The sequence below is a fragment of the Rattus norvegicus genome, chromosome 7, assembly GCF_021556685.1.
Source record: "Rattus norvegicus strain SHRSP/BbbUtx chromosome 7, alternate assembly SHRSP_T2T, whole genome shotgun sequence".
NCBI lineage: Eukaryota > Metazoa > Chordata > Mammalia > Rodentia > Muridae > Rattus > Rattus norvegicus.
In genome coordinates, this window is record NC_141540.1 from 142,862,333 (window position 1) to 142,880,000 (window position 17,668).

At 50.4% G+C, this 17,668-nt stretch overlaps 2 protein-coding genes across 2 annotated transcripts in view; both read left to right on the plus strand.

Annotated features, from left to right (window-relative positions):
• The first annotated feature begins 459 nt into the window (after positions 1 to 459).
• On the plus strand, positions 460 to 5,091 carry Igfbp6 (insulin-like growth factor binding protein 6). Its single transcript, NM_013104.3, has 4 exons — positions 460 to 771; positions 3,175 to 3,299; positions 3,433 to 3,555; positions 4,783 to 5,091. Exons 1-4 carry the CDS (start codon positions 462 to 464, stop codon positions 4,903 to 4,905), a joined length of 681 nt encoding a protein of 226 aa, NP_037236.1. The 5' UTR covers positions 460 to 461; the 3' UTR covers positions 4,906 to 5,091.
• Positions 5,092 to 5,964: 873 nt separating this feature from the next.
• Soat2 (sterol O-acyltransferase 2) overlaps positions 5,965 to 17,668 on the plus strand; it is a 13,065-nt gene continuing 1,361 nt past the window's right edge. Inside the window, 12 exon segments of the mRNA NM_153728.3 lie at positions 5,965 to 6,320; positions 6,725 to 6,780; positions 9,333 to 9,469; positions 10,134 to 10,193; positions 10,429 to 10,536; positions 12,883 to 13,159; positions 13,662 to 13,731; positions 14,129 to 14,213; positions 14,615 to 14,660; positions 14,775 to 14,904; positions 16,509 to 16,606; positions 17,018 to 17,116. Coding sequence (NP_714950.3) covers positions 6,245 to 6,320; positions 6,725 to 6,780; positions 9,333 to 9,469; positions 10,134 to 10,193; positions 10,429 to 10,536; positions 12,883 to 13,159; positions 13,662 to 13,731; positions 14,129 to 14,213; positions 14,615 to 14,660; positions 14,775 to 14,904; positions 16,509 to 16,606; positions 17,018 to 17,116 — 1,242 coding nt within the window. The 5' untranslated portion in view covers positions 5,965 to 6,244.

Genomic DNA, 17,668 nt, shown 5'->3' on the forward strand with positions numbered 1-17,668 from the left:
CACCACCCCATCTTTTCACTCGCAGGGGGACCTACAGGCCCCTCATACACTCGTACTAACTGGATTTCAGGGTTCACCTTCGCTGTTCTCCCCTTTACTCCTCCCTGCCCCACAGTCCCTTCAGCCAGATGTACAGCTCCCAAATTCCGGGCGAGATTCCCAGGAACAAAGCAAGAAAAGGAAAAAAAAAAAAAAAAAAAAAAAAAAAAAAAAAAAAAAAACCAGAACAATTTGGGAAGTAAACAGCGGCGGAGAAGAAGAAGGGAGGGAAAAGCCTGGTGGACCCAGGTGGGTGGCCCTCCAGTCCACCCAGTTAAGGGACTGCCCTGCCTTCTTCCCCTCCCCCTTCACCTGGCTTTTAAGGGGCCGAGCCCAGATCTCTGCTTCTTAAAGAGAAGCAGCTGCCCGCAGCAGCTGCACTAGGCTCTCTGGAAGGAGTGCACAGGGCAAAAACTCCGACCATGACCTGGGACGGACTGCCCACACAGCCGCTGTTGATGCTGTTAATGCTGTTGTTCGCTGCGGGCTCCGAGTCCGCCTTAGCGGGGTGCCCGGGCTGCGGGCCGGGGGTGCAGGAGGAAGACGCGGGGTCGCCTGCAGACGGCTGTGCAGAGACCGGAGGCTGTTTCAGGAGAGAGGGGCAACCGTGCGGGGTCTACATCCCTAAGTGCGCCCCAGGACTGCAGTGCCAACCCCGAGAGAACGAAGAGACACCTTTGCGGGCGCTGCTGATCGGCCAGGGCCGCTGTCAACGCGCCAGAGGGCCGTCGGGTGAGTCCATGCCCTGTCCCGCCTCCCACCCGCCTACCTGAGGTAGAAGCTAGTCTCTCCTGGTAGGAATCTGGACAGATGCAAGTGGATAGCCTTTTCTAGCCTCTGGGACCCGCCCATTGGTTCCTCCTGGGCCTTGAGTGAAGCAGAAACATCAGGGGACAGCTAAGGAAGAGAGATGACTGCTGCTCTCCCTTTCCCTATTTATTTTCTCCTGAGGAAAAGGGACGTATGTCGGAGGATGGAGGGTTTGAGTTTTAGCTTTCCTCAGGATCAGCGCCATTGCTCTTGAGACCCACGCTGGAGACAGGACCTAAATTCCTTATGGAGGAGGAGGAAAGGGAACCCCAGACTCTAGTTCCACACACTAAGAAATGTCTCCTGTTCCTCTTTCAGTACCACTGTGAAGTGGGCGCCGGGGGCAGTGGACACTGTGGGCAGTGGGCACTGGGGCGCGGGCACGGGGCAGTGGGCACCAGGTACAATGGGCACCAGGGGCAGCGGGCACCGAGGGCTGCGGGCAGACCCGGGAGGGCTGAAAAAGTGGGAAGAAAAGGAATCTGCCAAAACAGACTTATGATTTAAACCTGGTAGGAATTGTATGCCCTCCTGCCCCACCCTACTCCAGGGATGAACACAGAAGGCTGAATCATTGGGTGGGTGGGACCAGAGTGAGTCAGCACCCCAAAGATGGGGGTGGGGAGCAACTTGAGATGGAAGATAGCAAGTCCCTGGTTTTTCCATAGAAAGGGATGAGAAATTAATTTGGATCACTTGGCAGTGCAGGCTTGTCATTCCAGTGCTTAGGCGTGGAGGCGGGAAGGTCAGCTCAGCATCATCTTTGGCTATAAAATCTCAGGCCTGCCGACACACACACACACACACACACACACACACACACACACACACAGAGGCATGCACAAGCATATACACACACATACACACGCATGTATGCATGCACACACATGCACACATGAACATACACACGAGAACCCACATGCATGTATGCATACATGCACACACATACACACATGCATGCACACACCCACACACAGGCACACATACACACAGGACCGTGCACGCACACAAGCACACTGGAGAGGCTGAAGCCTCAGTTTCTAGTGTCAGAGCCTAGGATTCTAGGGTTCCTCTGAGAAGGTGTGTTTTGGCTGGAGAAGGCAGTTTGAGGCATCATTGCAGTTGGGCACTAAATGCAGGGTGTGAGGGACAAGGTCTGAGGAGGATGTGGTACCCAGACAACATCGTTGACACTTTGGAGGGAGTGGAGTAAAAACATGCGTTGCATCATCCCATCCTTTTCCTAACCCTGGCTTTCTTGCATCCTGAGCTCTTCCCAGGACCCCCAGAAGCTCTCCAGAGCCAGGTGCACCCTGAAGGTTGGAAACCTCTCATTTCCTCCCCCCTCTGCAGCCTTCAATGCATCCTGGTTAACGGTTAAATCCAAGTGTTCCTGGACCACTAGGGTTGAGCAAGTAACAATAACTCAGGCCTGGGAAGGGTGGACTGACTCACTGAGGGGTCACAACAAGGCCAAACATTCCACTGGGTCCTCTTCCCACATAACTCTCTCTCTCTCTCTCTCTCTCTCTCTCTCTCTCTCTCTCTCTCTCTCTCTCTCTCTCTCTCTCTCTCTCCCACTGTTCTTTGCCCGTCTTCCTGGCCTGGTGTGCCCTCTTCTGGCCGGAATAGGCAGGTCTTTTCAAAGGAAGTGTGAATGCTGGAAATAACCAACAGTACTTTGTACTCATGGGATTTTTGGCGGGAAGCGAGTGAGACAGGATTTCTCCCCGTAGCCCTGGCTAGCCTGGAACTCACTCTGTAGACCAGGCTGGCTTTAAGCTTACATATTTGCCTGTCCCTGAGTGCTGGGATTAAAGGCATACGCCACCACTGCCCAGCCAGGTTTTTATTTTTATTTCACATGTGGGTGTTTTGCCTGCATGTATGTCTGTATGTATATGTCTGTGTACCATGTGGTTGCCAGAAATGGGGTTGAATTCCCAGTAACTAGAGTCACAAACAGCTGCTGTGAGACACCATAGGGTGCTGAGGAATAGAACTCTGGTCTCCGGGAAGAGTAGCCAGTGCTCTTAACTGCTGAGCCATCTCTAGGCTCCTGTTGAATAGACTAGACTGGCCATGAGCCTGTGGCAATCCTCTTACCGAGGCCTCCCAAGTGCTGGGATTATAGGCACACACTACCATACCCATGGTACAGTTTGTTAGACGAAGAAACTGCAGCAGGGATAAGGGAGGATAGGAGAAACTGAGTCCTTCAGTCCCTCTCACTTTAACCGGTAGAAGTGGACCCAGGCTCCTGTGCTGCTGGTGTCTGCTCTGACTGATCTTTGATTTCCCCTCCTGTTCTTCCTGTAATCACAGAAGAGACTACCAAGGAGAGCAAACCCCATGGAGGCGCCTCCCGCCCACGTGACAGAGACCGGCAAAAGAATCCACGGACCTCGGCTGCCCCTATAAGGCCCAGTCCTGTTCAAGATGGTGAAATGGTGCGTGAAGGGCTGGCAGGGAAACAGAGGGCTGGAGATTCCCACTGGAAACCTTTCCGTGGACTCAAGGAAGTCTGCGGGCAGGCTCCTAGAATCCTGAGTACCGCCCCCATCCGCCCCTGTCCGTCTCCAGGGCCCCTGCCGCAGACACTTGGATTCAGTACTGCAGCAGCTCCAGACTGAGGTCTTCAGAGGCGGAGCAAATGGGCTCTATGTGCCAAACTGTGACCTCAGAGGTTTCTACCGCAAGCAGCAGGTGAGGAGAAGCTGCCTCTCCTCGGTGCAAACCCCCTGCCCCTGCCCGGAGGGAAGGAGGGAGGGAAGGAAAGAGGGAGCGAGGAAGGGAGGGAGGGAGGGAGGGAGGGAGGGAGGGAGGGAGGGAGGGAGGGAGGGAACTTGAGGCAAAGCTACAGAAAGAGTGCTGGCTCTCCTGGAGTATGGTAGGAGAATAGGAATGAGTTCCCACCTCCAAAAACAACAGCCAGGTGGTGAAGACAGAGGCAAGTGGTTCTTTGTGAGTTCAAGACCAGCCTGGTCTACATAGTGAATTTCAGGACAGCCTAGGCTACACAGAGAAACCCTGTGTCGAGCGAGAAACCAAAGCCAACCAAACACACACACACACACACACACACACACACACACACACACACACACACTTTCTTCCAATTTTAAGACCCACGTAGACATGAAAAGCATCGGGAAGATTGTAAGTTCAAGTCCCTTCTGACCTACAAGTGAAGGGCTGGTAGGGAGACAGAGGGCTGAAGATTTCCACTGGAGACATTTCCATGGACTTGAGGCAGGCTCCTAGAATTCTGCATGAGTTCAAGTCCAGCCTGGGACACTTCATGAGCCTCTGTGTCCAAAAAAGAAAGAAAAAAAAAAAGTAAAATGAAAAGAAGTTTAGGGCTGGAGAGATGGCTCAGCGGTTAAGAGCACTGGTTGCTCTTCCTGAGGTCCTGAGTTCAATTCCCAGCAACCACATGGTGGCTCACTACCATCTGTAATGGGATCCGATGCCCTCTTCCTGTGTGTGTGAAGACAGCTACAGGGTGCTCACATATAATAAATAAATAAATCTTTAAAAAAGAAAAGAAGTCTATAGCTCATTTAGTAAAGCTCTCCTTAGCAGTGCCCTGGGCTCAATCTCTAGTATGATTTGAAAGAAAAACCAAGGCCAACTATTGCAGTGGAAGACTTGAAGTTGCTCTAGGATAAGACCTTGCAGTGGACTCAAATGAGAGCCCCGGGGATCATCGGGAGGCAGCTGAGCACCAGCTGGCAAAGTCCTTTCTGCATTTCCTGTGAACACGTTTCTAACATGAGGGATGTTGGGCTTTTGACTGAAACTGCATTTTGAAAGCTAATGTTCTGGCCTAACAAAGTGGGCCCTACTTAGTAGGTAAAGCCACTAAGAGCTCTCAGATGTTTCTCCTGCTCAAAGCCTGGACCTCACACTGACCTGCACCTCTCTCCCCAGTGTCGTTCCTCGCAGGGGAATCGCCGTGGTCCCTGCTGGTGTGTGGATCCGATGGGCCAGCCTTTGCCAGTGTCTCCAGATGGCCAGGGAAGCTCTCAGTGCTCTGCCAGGAGCAGCGGGTGAAACCTGGTGGGAGCCTCCAGGACCCTGGCAGGAGCATGGGGCTGTCATTTGAGCTCTATGTGAAGTGATGATAACTCTGTGCCCCGAGATGAGACCCACCTTCAAGCCCTACCCCATTGTCCCTGTCACCCCTGGGCCTTTACACAGCAAGTTAGAAAGATTGTTGTTGGCTTGTGTACTAATAAAGCTGCCTTGGGAGGGTCTCGGGCTTACGTCTCTGCGTCTCTCTTACTCATAGCGTTTCTACTTTTCCCTGTGGAGCACACCCAGTGGCGGCCTTCCATTGTCTTTGGAATGCAGTAGATGGTTACAGGCACAGGCAGCAAGCCCTCTAGCCTCTCCCGGATACCCACCTGAGCTCCCTTATGGGATTGACTGAGATCCTGGCCTCTGTCTGAGATCATGGCGATTACAACCTTGCTTCTATCACTGACCTTCGGACTGATGCAGGAGGAGGATTAATGGTTAATCCCCAGAGGGAATTTGCCAAAGTGGAACTCCCAAAGCACTCACCTGCCCTACTGCCTACCAGAAAGGAAGGAGTGAGATCAGGCTCTATATGGTGTATCCAGACTACCTTATTAGCACTGGCAATTGCCTGATGAGGTAGGGACATTTTGTCCCCCCCCCCTTTTTCCCCCAGAAGAAGCTTAAAGAGTTTGGTCCACTTTCCTGAAGTTACATAGGTAGGGAATGACACAGGGAGGCCTGCCAACCTGTGGCACTATTCACTGTTGAATAAGTGCATGTCTGGCCTTTCTGCTTATGTGGTAACCCGAGGCGCAGGGAGGAGCTGACACTGAGGGGCCTCAACATGATACACATCACAGGTATAGCCCCTGACAAAATATTGTTGAACGTGTCACTGTAGGCTTCATCGTGTGCCCTCAGAAAGCTACAAGATACCTACAAGGTATCTGAAGATGTTTTTGGTTCCTCCCTGACCTTCAGTCTCTGCAGAGAGAGCTAGGAGGAGCCAAGCTATGTGATAAGCCTCGGGGAGGCAAAGTCCCCCTCACAACCTGATGCACGGATCCACTCCTGAAAGCGAAATAGAAGCTGGCCATAGTGGTTGAGGATAGAGGGGCTGTGACATGCCACAGACCGGCCAGAGCCAGGATATGAGAAACGTTGCCTGTAGATAACCTATCTGACACGCGGCGGGCTCCGCTCCGGAAAGGACTTTAGTCTCTGGAGTTGTCTCTGAGTGGGACACACGAGCTCCATAGGTAGGTTGAGAGAGGAAGGAAGGAAGGAAGGAAGGAAGGAAGGAAGGAAGGAAGGAAGGAAGGAAGGGACAGACAACGGCCTGTGTGCTGTCCCGCTCCACACGGGCACCATGGAGCCAAAGGCGCCCCAGCTGCGGAGGAGAGAAAGGCAGGGAGAGGAGCAGGAGAACGGAGCCTGTGGAGAAGGTGAGCCGTCCTCCCATCCCCCACGCTCCGGACACTCAGGCAAGCCTGAGGTGGGAGAGTATGTCTGAGGAGAGCTTGCTGCTTGGTCACTTCCTTTCCTCAGAGAAGGCAGTTTCTGCCCTCTTCCCCACACGACTCGGACGGGCAATGGAGGGAAGGGAATGTTCAGAGGGTGGCCTTGCCTTCATTAGGGGTGAATGGAGTACCTCCCTGTTTTGGGTTCCCTGTTTCAAGCCATTGCATCAGGTTCATTCTCACTAAAGGTCACGCTCACTGCGCATGTCACTTTTCCCGGTTAGTGGCTCTACTCACGGTTCTAAATATTGACTGGGAACCAAGGCTGTGGGCACACAGAACGCCTAACTCCTCCTCCCTCTTGAGTCCCCTTTGATTCTTCCTCCTAGGGAACACAAGGACGCACAGAGCCTCAGACCTGGTACAATGGACCCGACATATGGAGGTGAGGGGTCACGGAGGTCATAAAGGACTCGTTAGAACTGGAGATGTAGCTCAACTGGTAGAGTGCCAGTCTCACTCACATGAAGACTGGGCCTGATCTGCAGCACCACGGAAACCTGGTGTGATGGCATATAACTGTAATCCTAGCACTTGGGAAGTAGAGAGAGGAAGATCAGAAGTTTGAGGTCATTTTTGGCTACACAATAACTTCCAAACCAGACTGGGCTACAGAAGACCCTAAGAAATAAAAAGCAACCAAGGTGGTGGTGGTGGCCTATGCCTTTGATCCCAGCACTCAAGGAGGCAGAGGCAGGCTGAGTTTGAGGTCAGGCTGGTCTACAGAGCAAGTTCCAGGATAGCCAGGGCTACACAGAGAAACCCTGTCTCTGTGGGAAAAGAAAGGAAAGGAAAAGAAAGGAAAGGAAAGGAAAGGAAAGGGAAGGGAAGGGAAGGGAAGGGAAGGGAAGGGAAGGAAAGGAAAGGAAAGGAAAGGGAAAAGGAAATAAAAAGATAGGCAGGTTCTATGGTAATAGGAGGCAAACGGAAGGACAGGCTAGATGATAAAAAGATGCCTTTTGGGGTTGGGGATTTAGCTCAGTGGTAGAGCGCTTGCCTAGCAAGCTCAAGGTCCTGGGTTCGGTCCTCAGCTCCGAAAAAAAAAAAAAAAAAAAAAAGATGCCTTTTCTGCCCAGGCATATTGGCATATGACACACTGCTTTAATCCTAGCACTCAGAAGGCAGAAGCAGGAGAGTCTCTGAATTTAATGACAGCCTGGTCTATATAGAGAATTCCAGGCCAGCAGTCAAGTCACATAATGAGACCATATCCCACTCAAAAAAGTTTTCAACTACATTGTTAGAATTAAGGTTAGTGGGGGGTGATATGAAACCTAAATCACCAGTTATTAACTTTTGCAACATTCCTTAGTAATTATCAAAGATAAGACATTTCTTTTAAAACTATTGTCTAAGATTTATTTATTTATTTAGATTTTATTTATTTTATATATATGAGTACACTGTCGCTGTCTTCGGAGACACCAGAAAAGGGCATCAGATCCCATCACAGATGGTTGTGAGCCACCATGTGGTTGCTGGGAATTGAACTCAGGACCTCTGGAAGAGCAGTCAATGTTCTCAACTACTGAGCCATCTCTCCAGCCCTATTATTATTATTATTATTATTATTATTATTATTAGTAGTAGTAGTAGTAGTAGTAGCAGCAGTAGCAGTACTAGTACTACTACTACTAGTACTAGTAGTAATAATAATAGTAGTAATAGTAGTAGTAAAAGTAGTAGTAGTAGTAGTAGTAGTAGTAGTAGTAGGTGTGAATGTCTATGTCTATATTTGTATGTATGTCTATGTGTCTGTGCATATCTCTGTGTGTACATCTGTGAATCTCTCTGTGTATCTGTGTGTGTGTGTCAATGTGTGTGTGTTTGTGTATCTGTATGTGTGTGTGTGTCTGTCTGTCTGTGTGTCTACGTGACTTTTAGAAGTCAGCTCTCGGGGGTTGGGGATTTAGCTCAGTGGTAGAGCGCTTGCCTAGCAAGCACAAGGCCCTGGGTTCGGTCCCCAGCTCCGAAAAGAAGTCAGCTCTCTCCTCTCTCCAAGGAGAGAGTTCAGGATCAAAATCAAGTCACAAGGGCTGCACAGTAAATTCTTTTACCTACTGGGTTATCTCAGCAGCTGCAGCTTTTGTATAAATATTTTAAAACCCTCACTTAAATTGTCTGGCAACATTGGATAATGCCAGCCTAGATTTCTTCCCCCATCTGCAGATTTAAGATAAATAATCTGTTAGGTTTGTTTACGATTATGAGTTAAAAAGAATTGTGCTAGTTGGGCAGTGGTTGGCACATGTCTTTAAACCCAGAGACTGGGGCCGGAGAGATGGTTAAGAGCACTGACTGTTCTTCCAGAGGTCCTGAGTTCAAATCCCAGCAACCACATGGTGGCTCACAACCATCTGTAATGGGATCTGATGCCCTCTTCTGGTGTGTCTGAAGACAGCTACAGTGTATGTAATAAATAAGCAAGCAAGCAAATAAATAAATAAATCTTTAAAAAAATAACCCAGGGCTTGGGAGGCAGGGGCAGGTGAATCTCTGTGAGTTTGAGGAACAGAGTGAGTTTCAGGATATGGCTACACAGAGAAACCCTGTCTCCAAAAAACAAAAACAAAAACAAAAGGTTTTTCAGGCAAGAACCATAGTCAGCTGGCGAGATCTTCCCATTCGTTAGTGAGGTCACAGTTCGGAGGTCAGTGACTGAGGACTGGAGGTCATCTGTTTAAAAGCCTCACTCCTGCCGTCACTGAGCTGGCCTCCTGAGGCTGGAACCACAGATGTTTGCTTCTGCTGTGGTTCTTTGTTCCCATTGCTGCCCTAGGAAGGAGACAGAAGTTGGGGAGGCTCCCAGGTCATGCTTACCTCTTCCTGTTCCCAGTTCTTAACTTGCGGGGGTTCAGAGTGAAGCTCCATAAATTGTGAAAGAAAGAACCGGCTGGTAGGAGGGACAATGGGCTGTAGCCTGGCTTTGTCCCATAGGCTGTGAAGACACAGTGTCTGGAGCAAGCACAGAGAGAGTTGGCAGAGCTGATGGATCGGGCCATATGGGAAGCTGTGCAAGCCTACCCCAAACAAGACAGACCTCTTCCTTCTACCGCCTCAGATTCTACAAGGAAGTGAGTCAGGTTCCCAAGACAGGTGCTCCTCTTGCCAAACGCCTGACCCTTTGTCAGCCTTGGCATAACCTTGACTTCACCTTCCTTTCCTCTCTCCTGATCACCCTGTCTCTCTAAACATACACAGGCACATATAAACACAAACATGCACACATGCGCACATATGTACACATGCATGCTCATGCATACATGCACACACAAGCAGAAACACAAACAAATGCATGCACACACAATTGTATGCACACACATGCATGCACACTTGTACATATGCACTCACATGCACGCATACACTTGTGTACATACACACACACATGAACATACACACATGCACACACACATTCGGAAACACACAGAAGTGCACATGCCCATGCATACATGCACGCACACACATACACATGCATGCCACACTTGCACACACACATACATGCCCATGCATATCCACACTTGCACAACGCATGCAGTTGCTCATGTACATGTGCGTACACACACACACACACACACACACACACACACACACACACACACACTCCTCCATCTTCCAGACCTCACTCAGCAGTCAACTTGGCTGTCTTTACTGCTTCTTATTTCCTTCCTTCCACACAACACTGCCCTCCAGTCCCTTTTCTTCCTCTGGCCCATGGTTCTGAAAACTGTCTCAATCTAGGACCCAAGAGTTACACCCTGGGAAACGGAAAGTTTTCATCACCCGCAAGTCACTGCTCGAGTAAGTTGGGGGTGAGGACAAAGAATGAAGAGAAAGGCTCTGCCTAGGGGTCCCACAGATGCACAGTACTCATGCATGGACTTTGGTGGTCTACTGGGAGGGTCTGGAGAGGTCTCTGCCTTGGCATTGTTGGGGAAAACAAATAGAAGAAGCTCCAGCCATGAGCTTGCCCTGAGCTCCTCTGCAGGCTTCTGAAGATCCTTCCTCCCTGACTCTCGGGCTCCTTCCTTTCCAGCGAGCTAATGGAGGTGCAACATTTCCGAACCATCTACCACATGTTCATAGCAGGCCTCTGTGTCTTGATCATCAGTACCCTGGCCATCGACTTCATTGATGAGGGCAGGTAGGTCCCTCCTGAATCAGTGACCCGATCAGATATCCTGGCCTATTCTCCACACCTGCCTTCGACATTCTCTTAACCACTGAGCACCTCTCCAGCCCCATGACCTAGAACTTTTGTTCCTCTGCCTCTGTCTCCTCCCAAGTAACTAAGGTTACAGGTATGAGCCACCAGGTCTGACTTGTTTATTTGTTACTGTTATTCTGTTTTGAAACAGGGTTTCTTAGTGTAGCCTTTGCCATGCTGAAACCCACTCTACAGACCAGGCTGGTCTCAAACCCATAGAGATATGACTGCCTCTGCCTCCTAAATGCTGGGATTAAAGGCGTGGGCCACCACCGCCAGGCAGGCCGGGTGGTGTTTTTTGTTTGTTTAATAGTTTGAGTTTGCCCTAGAATGTTTCCTGTGCATTCACATGCCTATGTCCATAAGGACCAACAAGATGGGGTTGGAGGTGTTTATAAGTGAGACACTATATCTGATTTTGTAACCAAGTCTTGTCTTGCTTGATTTTAGTGACTACAGAAGCTGGACTACCAGCTTTAGTTCACATGATCCATTATTAACAGCTATTGAGGTGGTTTCCAGCATGTGTCTATTTGTGTGAGACAGACTCTCATAGCCCAGGATGGATCTGAAGTCCATACGTGATTAAGGATGACTTTGAACTTCTTGTCCTCTTGCGCCTCCTTCTCAAGTGCTGGGATTTCAGGCACACACTGGAGATTGACCTTAGAAGCTTCATGCATCCTAGGCAAGCTCTCTACCAACTAATTAATATCCTCAACCACCTGTTTGCATTTTTCATGTACATGAGTGCTCTGTCTGAGTGTATGCTTTTGTGTCAGAAGAGAACATCAGATCCCATTACAGATGGTTGTGAGCTACCATGTGGTTGCTGGGAATTGAACTCGGGACCTCTGGAAGAGCAGTCAGTGCTCCTAACCACCGAGCCACCTCTCCAGTCCCCATTTTTCATCTTTATAAGCCATATATTCTTGTTTTATTTTAATTTTTAAATTTAGTTTTATATGTAGGGATGTTTTCCCTTCATGTCTCTGCATCACTTGTGTCTGGTGCCCAAAGAGGCCAGAAGAGGGGATTCATTGCATGCCCTGGAACTGGAGTTACAGATGGTTGTGAACCAGCATGTGAGTGCTGTGCCAAGAGTTGAGCTTGGAAGAGTCAATGCTCTTAAGCACTGGTCTATCTCTCCAGTCCCAAACAGCACATTCTTATAAAAAGTTCCTTTTTTTTTTCTTTTTTGAAGCAAGGCCTTCCTATGTCCCAGTCTAGTGTAACTGCTTGGTCTTTTCTATGTCCCACCCCAGTTCCTGAATAATGACGTAGAGGCTTATTTATTTGTGGATTAATGTCTGGGCCTTAAACTAGGCTTGCTCCCCAACCAGCCCGTAACTGGGTCAACCTGTGTATACTATTCTATGTCTGCTGTCTTTTACACAGTGCACAGCAGATTATTCCTACAGTTTAGGGCTTCCATCCTCCTGCTTCGGCCTCTGACGTAGCTGAGATTTCAAGCAAGTTCTAATACCCTCCACCCAGGCATGCAAAACACTGAGCATAGAGCAGTCCATGAGCCTGGGCCTACAGCTATAGACACACTGGAGGGACCAAATTAATAATAATAATAAAAGATAAAATAAAAGCTCACCTCAACTCTCCACATCCTAATGCTTACAGTATTGAGACCTGCAACAATGACACCGACCTGGGGCTCCAAGGCCATCTATGCTATGATCTATCCCATGATCTGAGGCAAGGACCAGCACTGGAAGTCCGGTCGGCACCAGGGCTAACCTGAACACTTTAAGAACACAGTTGGGCTGGAGAGATGGCTCAGTGGTTAAGAGCACTGACTGCTCTTCCAGACGTCCTGAGTTCAAATCCCGGCAACCACATGGTGGCTCACAACCATCTGTAATGGGATCTGATGCCCTCTTCTGTGTCTGAAGACAGTGACAGTGTACTCATATAAATAAAGTAAATCTTTAAAAAAAAAGAGGCTGAGGCAGATTTTAAAAAAAAGAAAGAAAGAAATACAGCTTTTCAAGAACCCTCTGCTGGTTCAGCATCTGTGAATCAGTAGAGTGCCTGCTTAGTATCAGGGAAATCCTGGGTCTGACCCCAGCAGTGCACGAATAAGGTTAAGGTGACCTATGTGTGAAATCCTGGTACTAATGAGGTAGAGGCAATTAGAAGTTCAAGGTCATCCTCAACTACGTCATGGCCAGTCTGGGATACATGAATACATGAGAATTGTCTAGGAAAACAAAAACAAAAACAGAACACAACCGCCTCCGTTTACAGTCTTCCTTTCCACCCCCCTAGGTTGATGCTGGAGTTTGATCTACTCCTCTTCAGCTTCGGACAGCTGCCCTTGGCGCTGATGATGTGGGTTCCCATGTTCCTGTCCACGCTGCTTCTGCCCTACCAGACCTTGCGGCTGTGGGCCAGGCCACGCTCAGGGGGCGCCTGGACGCTGGGTGCCAGCCTGGGCTGTGTTCTGCTGGCTGCCCACGCCGCGGTGCTCTGCGTCCTGCCGGTGCACGTGTCAGTGAAGCATGAACTTCCACCGGCCTCGCGCTGTGTGCTTGTCTTTGAGCAGGTAAGGCTCCCGGATACTCTGGGACCGGACCTACAGACAACCGGCATGGATACAAGGCCGTTCTGGCTGGGTTTGGTTGCTAGGTAACACTGTGACTCTGGCGGCGGTGGGATGAAGACTGCCCTGTCTCTCTTTACCCTTCGTCCCAGCGCTGTCTGTGTTAAGCTACAAAGTCATGACAAAAAAATAGAAAATGTGGGCTGGAGAGATGGCACTGGCTGCTCTCTCAGAGGTCTTGAGTTCAATTCCCAGCAACCACATGGTGACTTACCACCATCTGTAATGGGATCCAATGCTCTCTTCTGGTGTGTCTAAAGTCAGCAACAGTGTACTCATATACATAAAATAAATACGTCTAAAAAACAAACAACAAACAAACAAACAGAAACCATGGGCTTCCGCCAGGCAGGTCTTGAACTGGCTTGCCTCCGATAAATCTGACTGAGTACAGAGAGGTTATTTTCTAGAGCTACATAGCAACTTGGTCTCCTTTCCACCTCAGGTCAGATTCCTGATGAAAAGCTACTCCTTCCTGAGAGAGACTGTGCCTGGGATCTTTTGTGTCAGAGGAGGTGAGGTGTCCCACGGGTCCACTGTGACCTGGATCCTCTTGGCCGCTGGGGAAGCCACAGATACAAAGCTCTACCCTGGAGAGACGGTTGTCCAGCAGACACAGAGCTGACCTTTAGCTGAGCTGAGGGAGCATTCTCAGGCCCACATCTGAGAGAACCACTGTTACCCAGACCCCCCGGTGCTATCCAGGTCCCAATCTGGAAAGACAGGGGTGACAGAGAATGGGCAGGGGCCGCCCAGGAAGCTCTGGCCACAGCCGGTCTACAAAGCCCATCTAGAATGTGAGCGAGTTCAGCCGCACCGAATGCACACCCTGGATCCCTGCCCAGTCCACCTCCCCGAGCTACTGCAGGTTTGCCCTCCCTATCCTGACCCACCCTTTTCATTCCTGCCCAGGGAAGGGCATCTGCACCCCGAGTTTCTCCAGCTATCTCTACTTCCTCTTCTGCCCTACACTCATCTACAGAGAAACATACCCCAGGTGAGACCCTGCCCATCTCCCCAAACGCCCCAGTCTAGTAAGGGTGGTGCCCTTCTCCCGCAGGCACCAGCCACTTGTTCCGAAGGAAGTAACAGGGAAACAGTTTGTGGCTTCCTTTGCCCTGGACATTCCCATGATCCATTCTCAATTGATCAACCCTGTTCTGTCCTCCACGCCCCAGACATCGCGTATGGTTGGACACCTCCAATGACACTCAAACTGAACACCCACTTATTGTGTTTGCTCTGGGAAACCTGAAGTGTTCTAGGACCACCCCCATGACCCCTGGGAATCCATTCCGGCCTGAACAATGGAGGGCGCCTCAGAGAAAGGGCTAAAAGACCTGAACAAGGAATGACAGAGAAAAGGGTGATAATCATGTTTTCCTATCACTGCTGCAGGACACCCAGCATCAGGTGGAATTATGTGGCCAAGAACTTTGCCCAGGTCAGAAGACAGGGTGGAAGATGTCCAGCTGTGACTCGAGGTGGCTTAGAGGTGGGGGAGGCTGGGGAGGAGGCAGTGGCCCTGCCAAAGCCATGTGTCCTCCTCTGTCTGCAGGCTCTGGGCTGTTTGCTCTATGCCTGCTTCATCCTGGGCCGCCTCTGTGTCCCTGTCTTTGCCAACATGAGTCGAGAACCCTTCAGCACCCGGGCTCTGCTGCTGTCCATCCTGCACGCCACGGGGCCAGGTAAGCAGGTCATCATGGTGGCAGAAGGCTGTGCCCCACCCCGGGGGAGGCTTGTCAGGGAAAGCGTCACCCTTCTGAGTCCCTAACACCGGCCTCTCCAGTCCGTTACCACCTTCTTCCTGTAGCCTGGTAACATGGCTCCGCCCATTCACGGTCTCCTTCTCTGGCTTGGGAAGTCTCTCCTGCAAATCGACCCAGCCACGACCCTGCTTCCAAAGGCTTGCCTTCCTTCCTTCTTTCTCTCTTCCTTCCCCGTCCCTTCCTTCGGCACTGGGGAGTAAACCTAAGGCCTCATCACGGCAGACAAATGCTGTACTGTTGAGCTATACCCCAGCCCCTTTTCATTTCTTTCTTTTTAAAAAAAAAGGGGGGGGGGTTGGGGATTTAGCTCAGTGGTAGAGCACTTGCCTAGCAAGCTCAAGGCCCTGGGTTCGGTCCCCAGCTCCGAAAAAAAGAAAAAATACTTTTTAAAAAAATTTGTTGGGGCTGGGGATTTAGCTCAGTGGTAGAGCGCTTACCTAGGAAGCGCAAGGCCCTGGGTTCGGTCACCAGCTCCGAAAAAAAGAACCAAAAAAAAAAAAAAAGATTTGTTTATTTTATGTATATGAGCACAGTGTCTCTGACACACCAGAGCGGCATCCTGTTACAGATGGTTGTGAGCCACCATGCAGGAATTGAACTCAGGACCCCTGGAAGAGCAGGCGGGTGCCGTTTAACCACTGAGCCTTCCTTCCTGCCCCCTCATTTTTTACTTTGAGAAAGGTCTCACTCGCTAAAGTTTCTCAAATGGGACTTGGACTCTCAATTGTTTTGTTCTTTTTTTGGGGGGGGGTTGTTTGTTTTCGTTTGTTTGTTTTGCTTTTGTTTTTGTTTTTTTGAGAAAGAGTCCCTCTGTGTGACTTTGGCTCTCCTGGAACTCACTCTATGGGGCAGACTGGCTTCCAGACTGGAGATCCTCCGGGCTCAGCCTCCCGGATGTTTATAATTATTTATGTTGACATTTTGTTTGTTTTTGGGACATCTCTACCTTAAACTCAATCCTCCTGTCTCATTATCCCATGCAGCTAGGGTGGTGGGCTTGGAATGCCCTTTCCCCACTTGGAATGCAGCCTTGCTGGAGGGCATCCGCTCCGCCCCCTTTCCATTTTTCTAACTTTTATTTTATCGTACATACTTATTTTTACTCCTTTGAGATAGTGCCTTGCTGTGTCGCTCAGGCTACCCTGAGCCTACTTGGCCTCCACAGTCGTTGGGAGCCACAGTTTCAGTGATCTCACCCTTGTTCTGTATTACACCCCTGGGACGTCCCCTGTTGTCATCTCGGTAGTTCCACTATCCCGGACCTCGATCCATATACAGGTTTCAGCATGTGTGCGTCTGTCTTAATGTGATGAACTTCCAAGGGCCAGGGGCAGTGTGAGTCTGTATTTTTGATTTTCAGGCATAGAGCAGGGTCAAGCACGCCAGCAAATGTGCCGGTTAAGGAACGCATGAACGGTGAATGAATGCTTGCTCTGTGTCGGGGCCCTGATGGCTGGACAAAGGCTCTAGAGAGCCTGATCAGGGCTGCGGGGGTTGCACCTCTTGTCCCGCCCGCCCCCTAGGCATCTTCATGCTGCTCCTCATCTTCTTCGCCTTCCTGCACTGCTGGCTCAACGCCTTCGCCGAGATGCTGCGGTTTGGAGACAGAATGTTCTACCGGGTGCGGCCTGGACCGGGGCTAGCTGAGGGCTGCAGTTGGGGAGGTTGACCAAGGCCCCGGGGGCGGGGAGGGGGTGTGAGGGGGATGGTTGGGAGGGAGTTGGCTGCGGTGGGTGCCACCTCGCAGGGCTGTTCATCTCCAGCCGTGAGTAATGTGGGCCTCAGGGTGTAAGGGTGGTGCCAGTCCTTCACCTCTAAGTGGTAGGGCTTCTGTGTGGATGGTGCCACTTCTCCTGAGTGGATAGGCATGAGGGCGGGGCCCAGGCTGGGAGAGGGAGTTGAGAGTGTTGGCTGCCTCAGTTTGCCCAAGAGCCAGACCTTCTAAAGAATACAGGTAGGGGTGGGTGTGGGGAGCGGCAGCCAGCGCCTGAGATCTCGCGTCCATCCCTCCCCAAATCCACAATCCCCACAGGACTGGTGGAACTCTACTTCCTTCTCCAACTATTACCGCACCTGGAACGTGGTGGTCCATGACTGGCTGTACAGCTACGTGTATCAAGATGGGCTGTGGGTATGAGCTGTGCACACTCCTCAGTTTTCACACTCCCAACGAGGGTCCTTTCTCCTCCTCTTATTCTGCCCCACTCATATTCAGATCCAAGGGCAGATGTATGGGGCTTGCTGGCCAGCCAGCCTGGCCTAGGGAGTTTGTTCCAGACGCATGAGACTCTCAGAAAACAGCAGAAGGTGCTTAAGTAGCACGGCATTGTCTGCTGGCGTGCGCACTCAAGGACAGGTGCACACGAAATATAAGACTGGAGGGGGGCAGGTATGGTAGCTCAAGCCTTTGAGTACTCAGAGAGGCAGAGGAGGAGGATCTCTATGAGCTCAAGACCAGCCTGGAGCTCTAGGATAGCCTGGACTACATGGAGAGACTGTCTCAAAAATACAAACGACGGTGATGATGATGATAAAGATGATGGGGACATATCTTAGTAGCAGAGCACTTCATAAGGCCTTGGTCTCTGACACTGTCAAAATATAAAACCAGTAAAATCACACAGCTAAGGACCAAGAGGTTAGGACAAGGCTCTTAAATGACATTAGTGAGGACCCTTCTGAG

Bases quoted from the DNA above. Each gene is read 5' to 3' on its own strand.
- Igfbp6 (NM_013104.3), top strand. From the start codon at position 462: ATGACCTGGGACGGACTGCCCACACAGCCGCTGTTGATGCTGTTAATG. The intron at 772-3,174 runs GTGAGTCCATGC...CTGTAATCACAG, and splicing joins ACGCGCCAGAGGGCCGTCGG to AAGAGACTACCAAGGAGAGC. The intron at 3,300-3,432 runs GTGCGTGAAGGG...GTCCGTCTCCAG, and splicing joins CTGTTCAAGATGGTGAAATG to GGCCCCTGCCGCAGACACTT.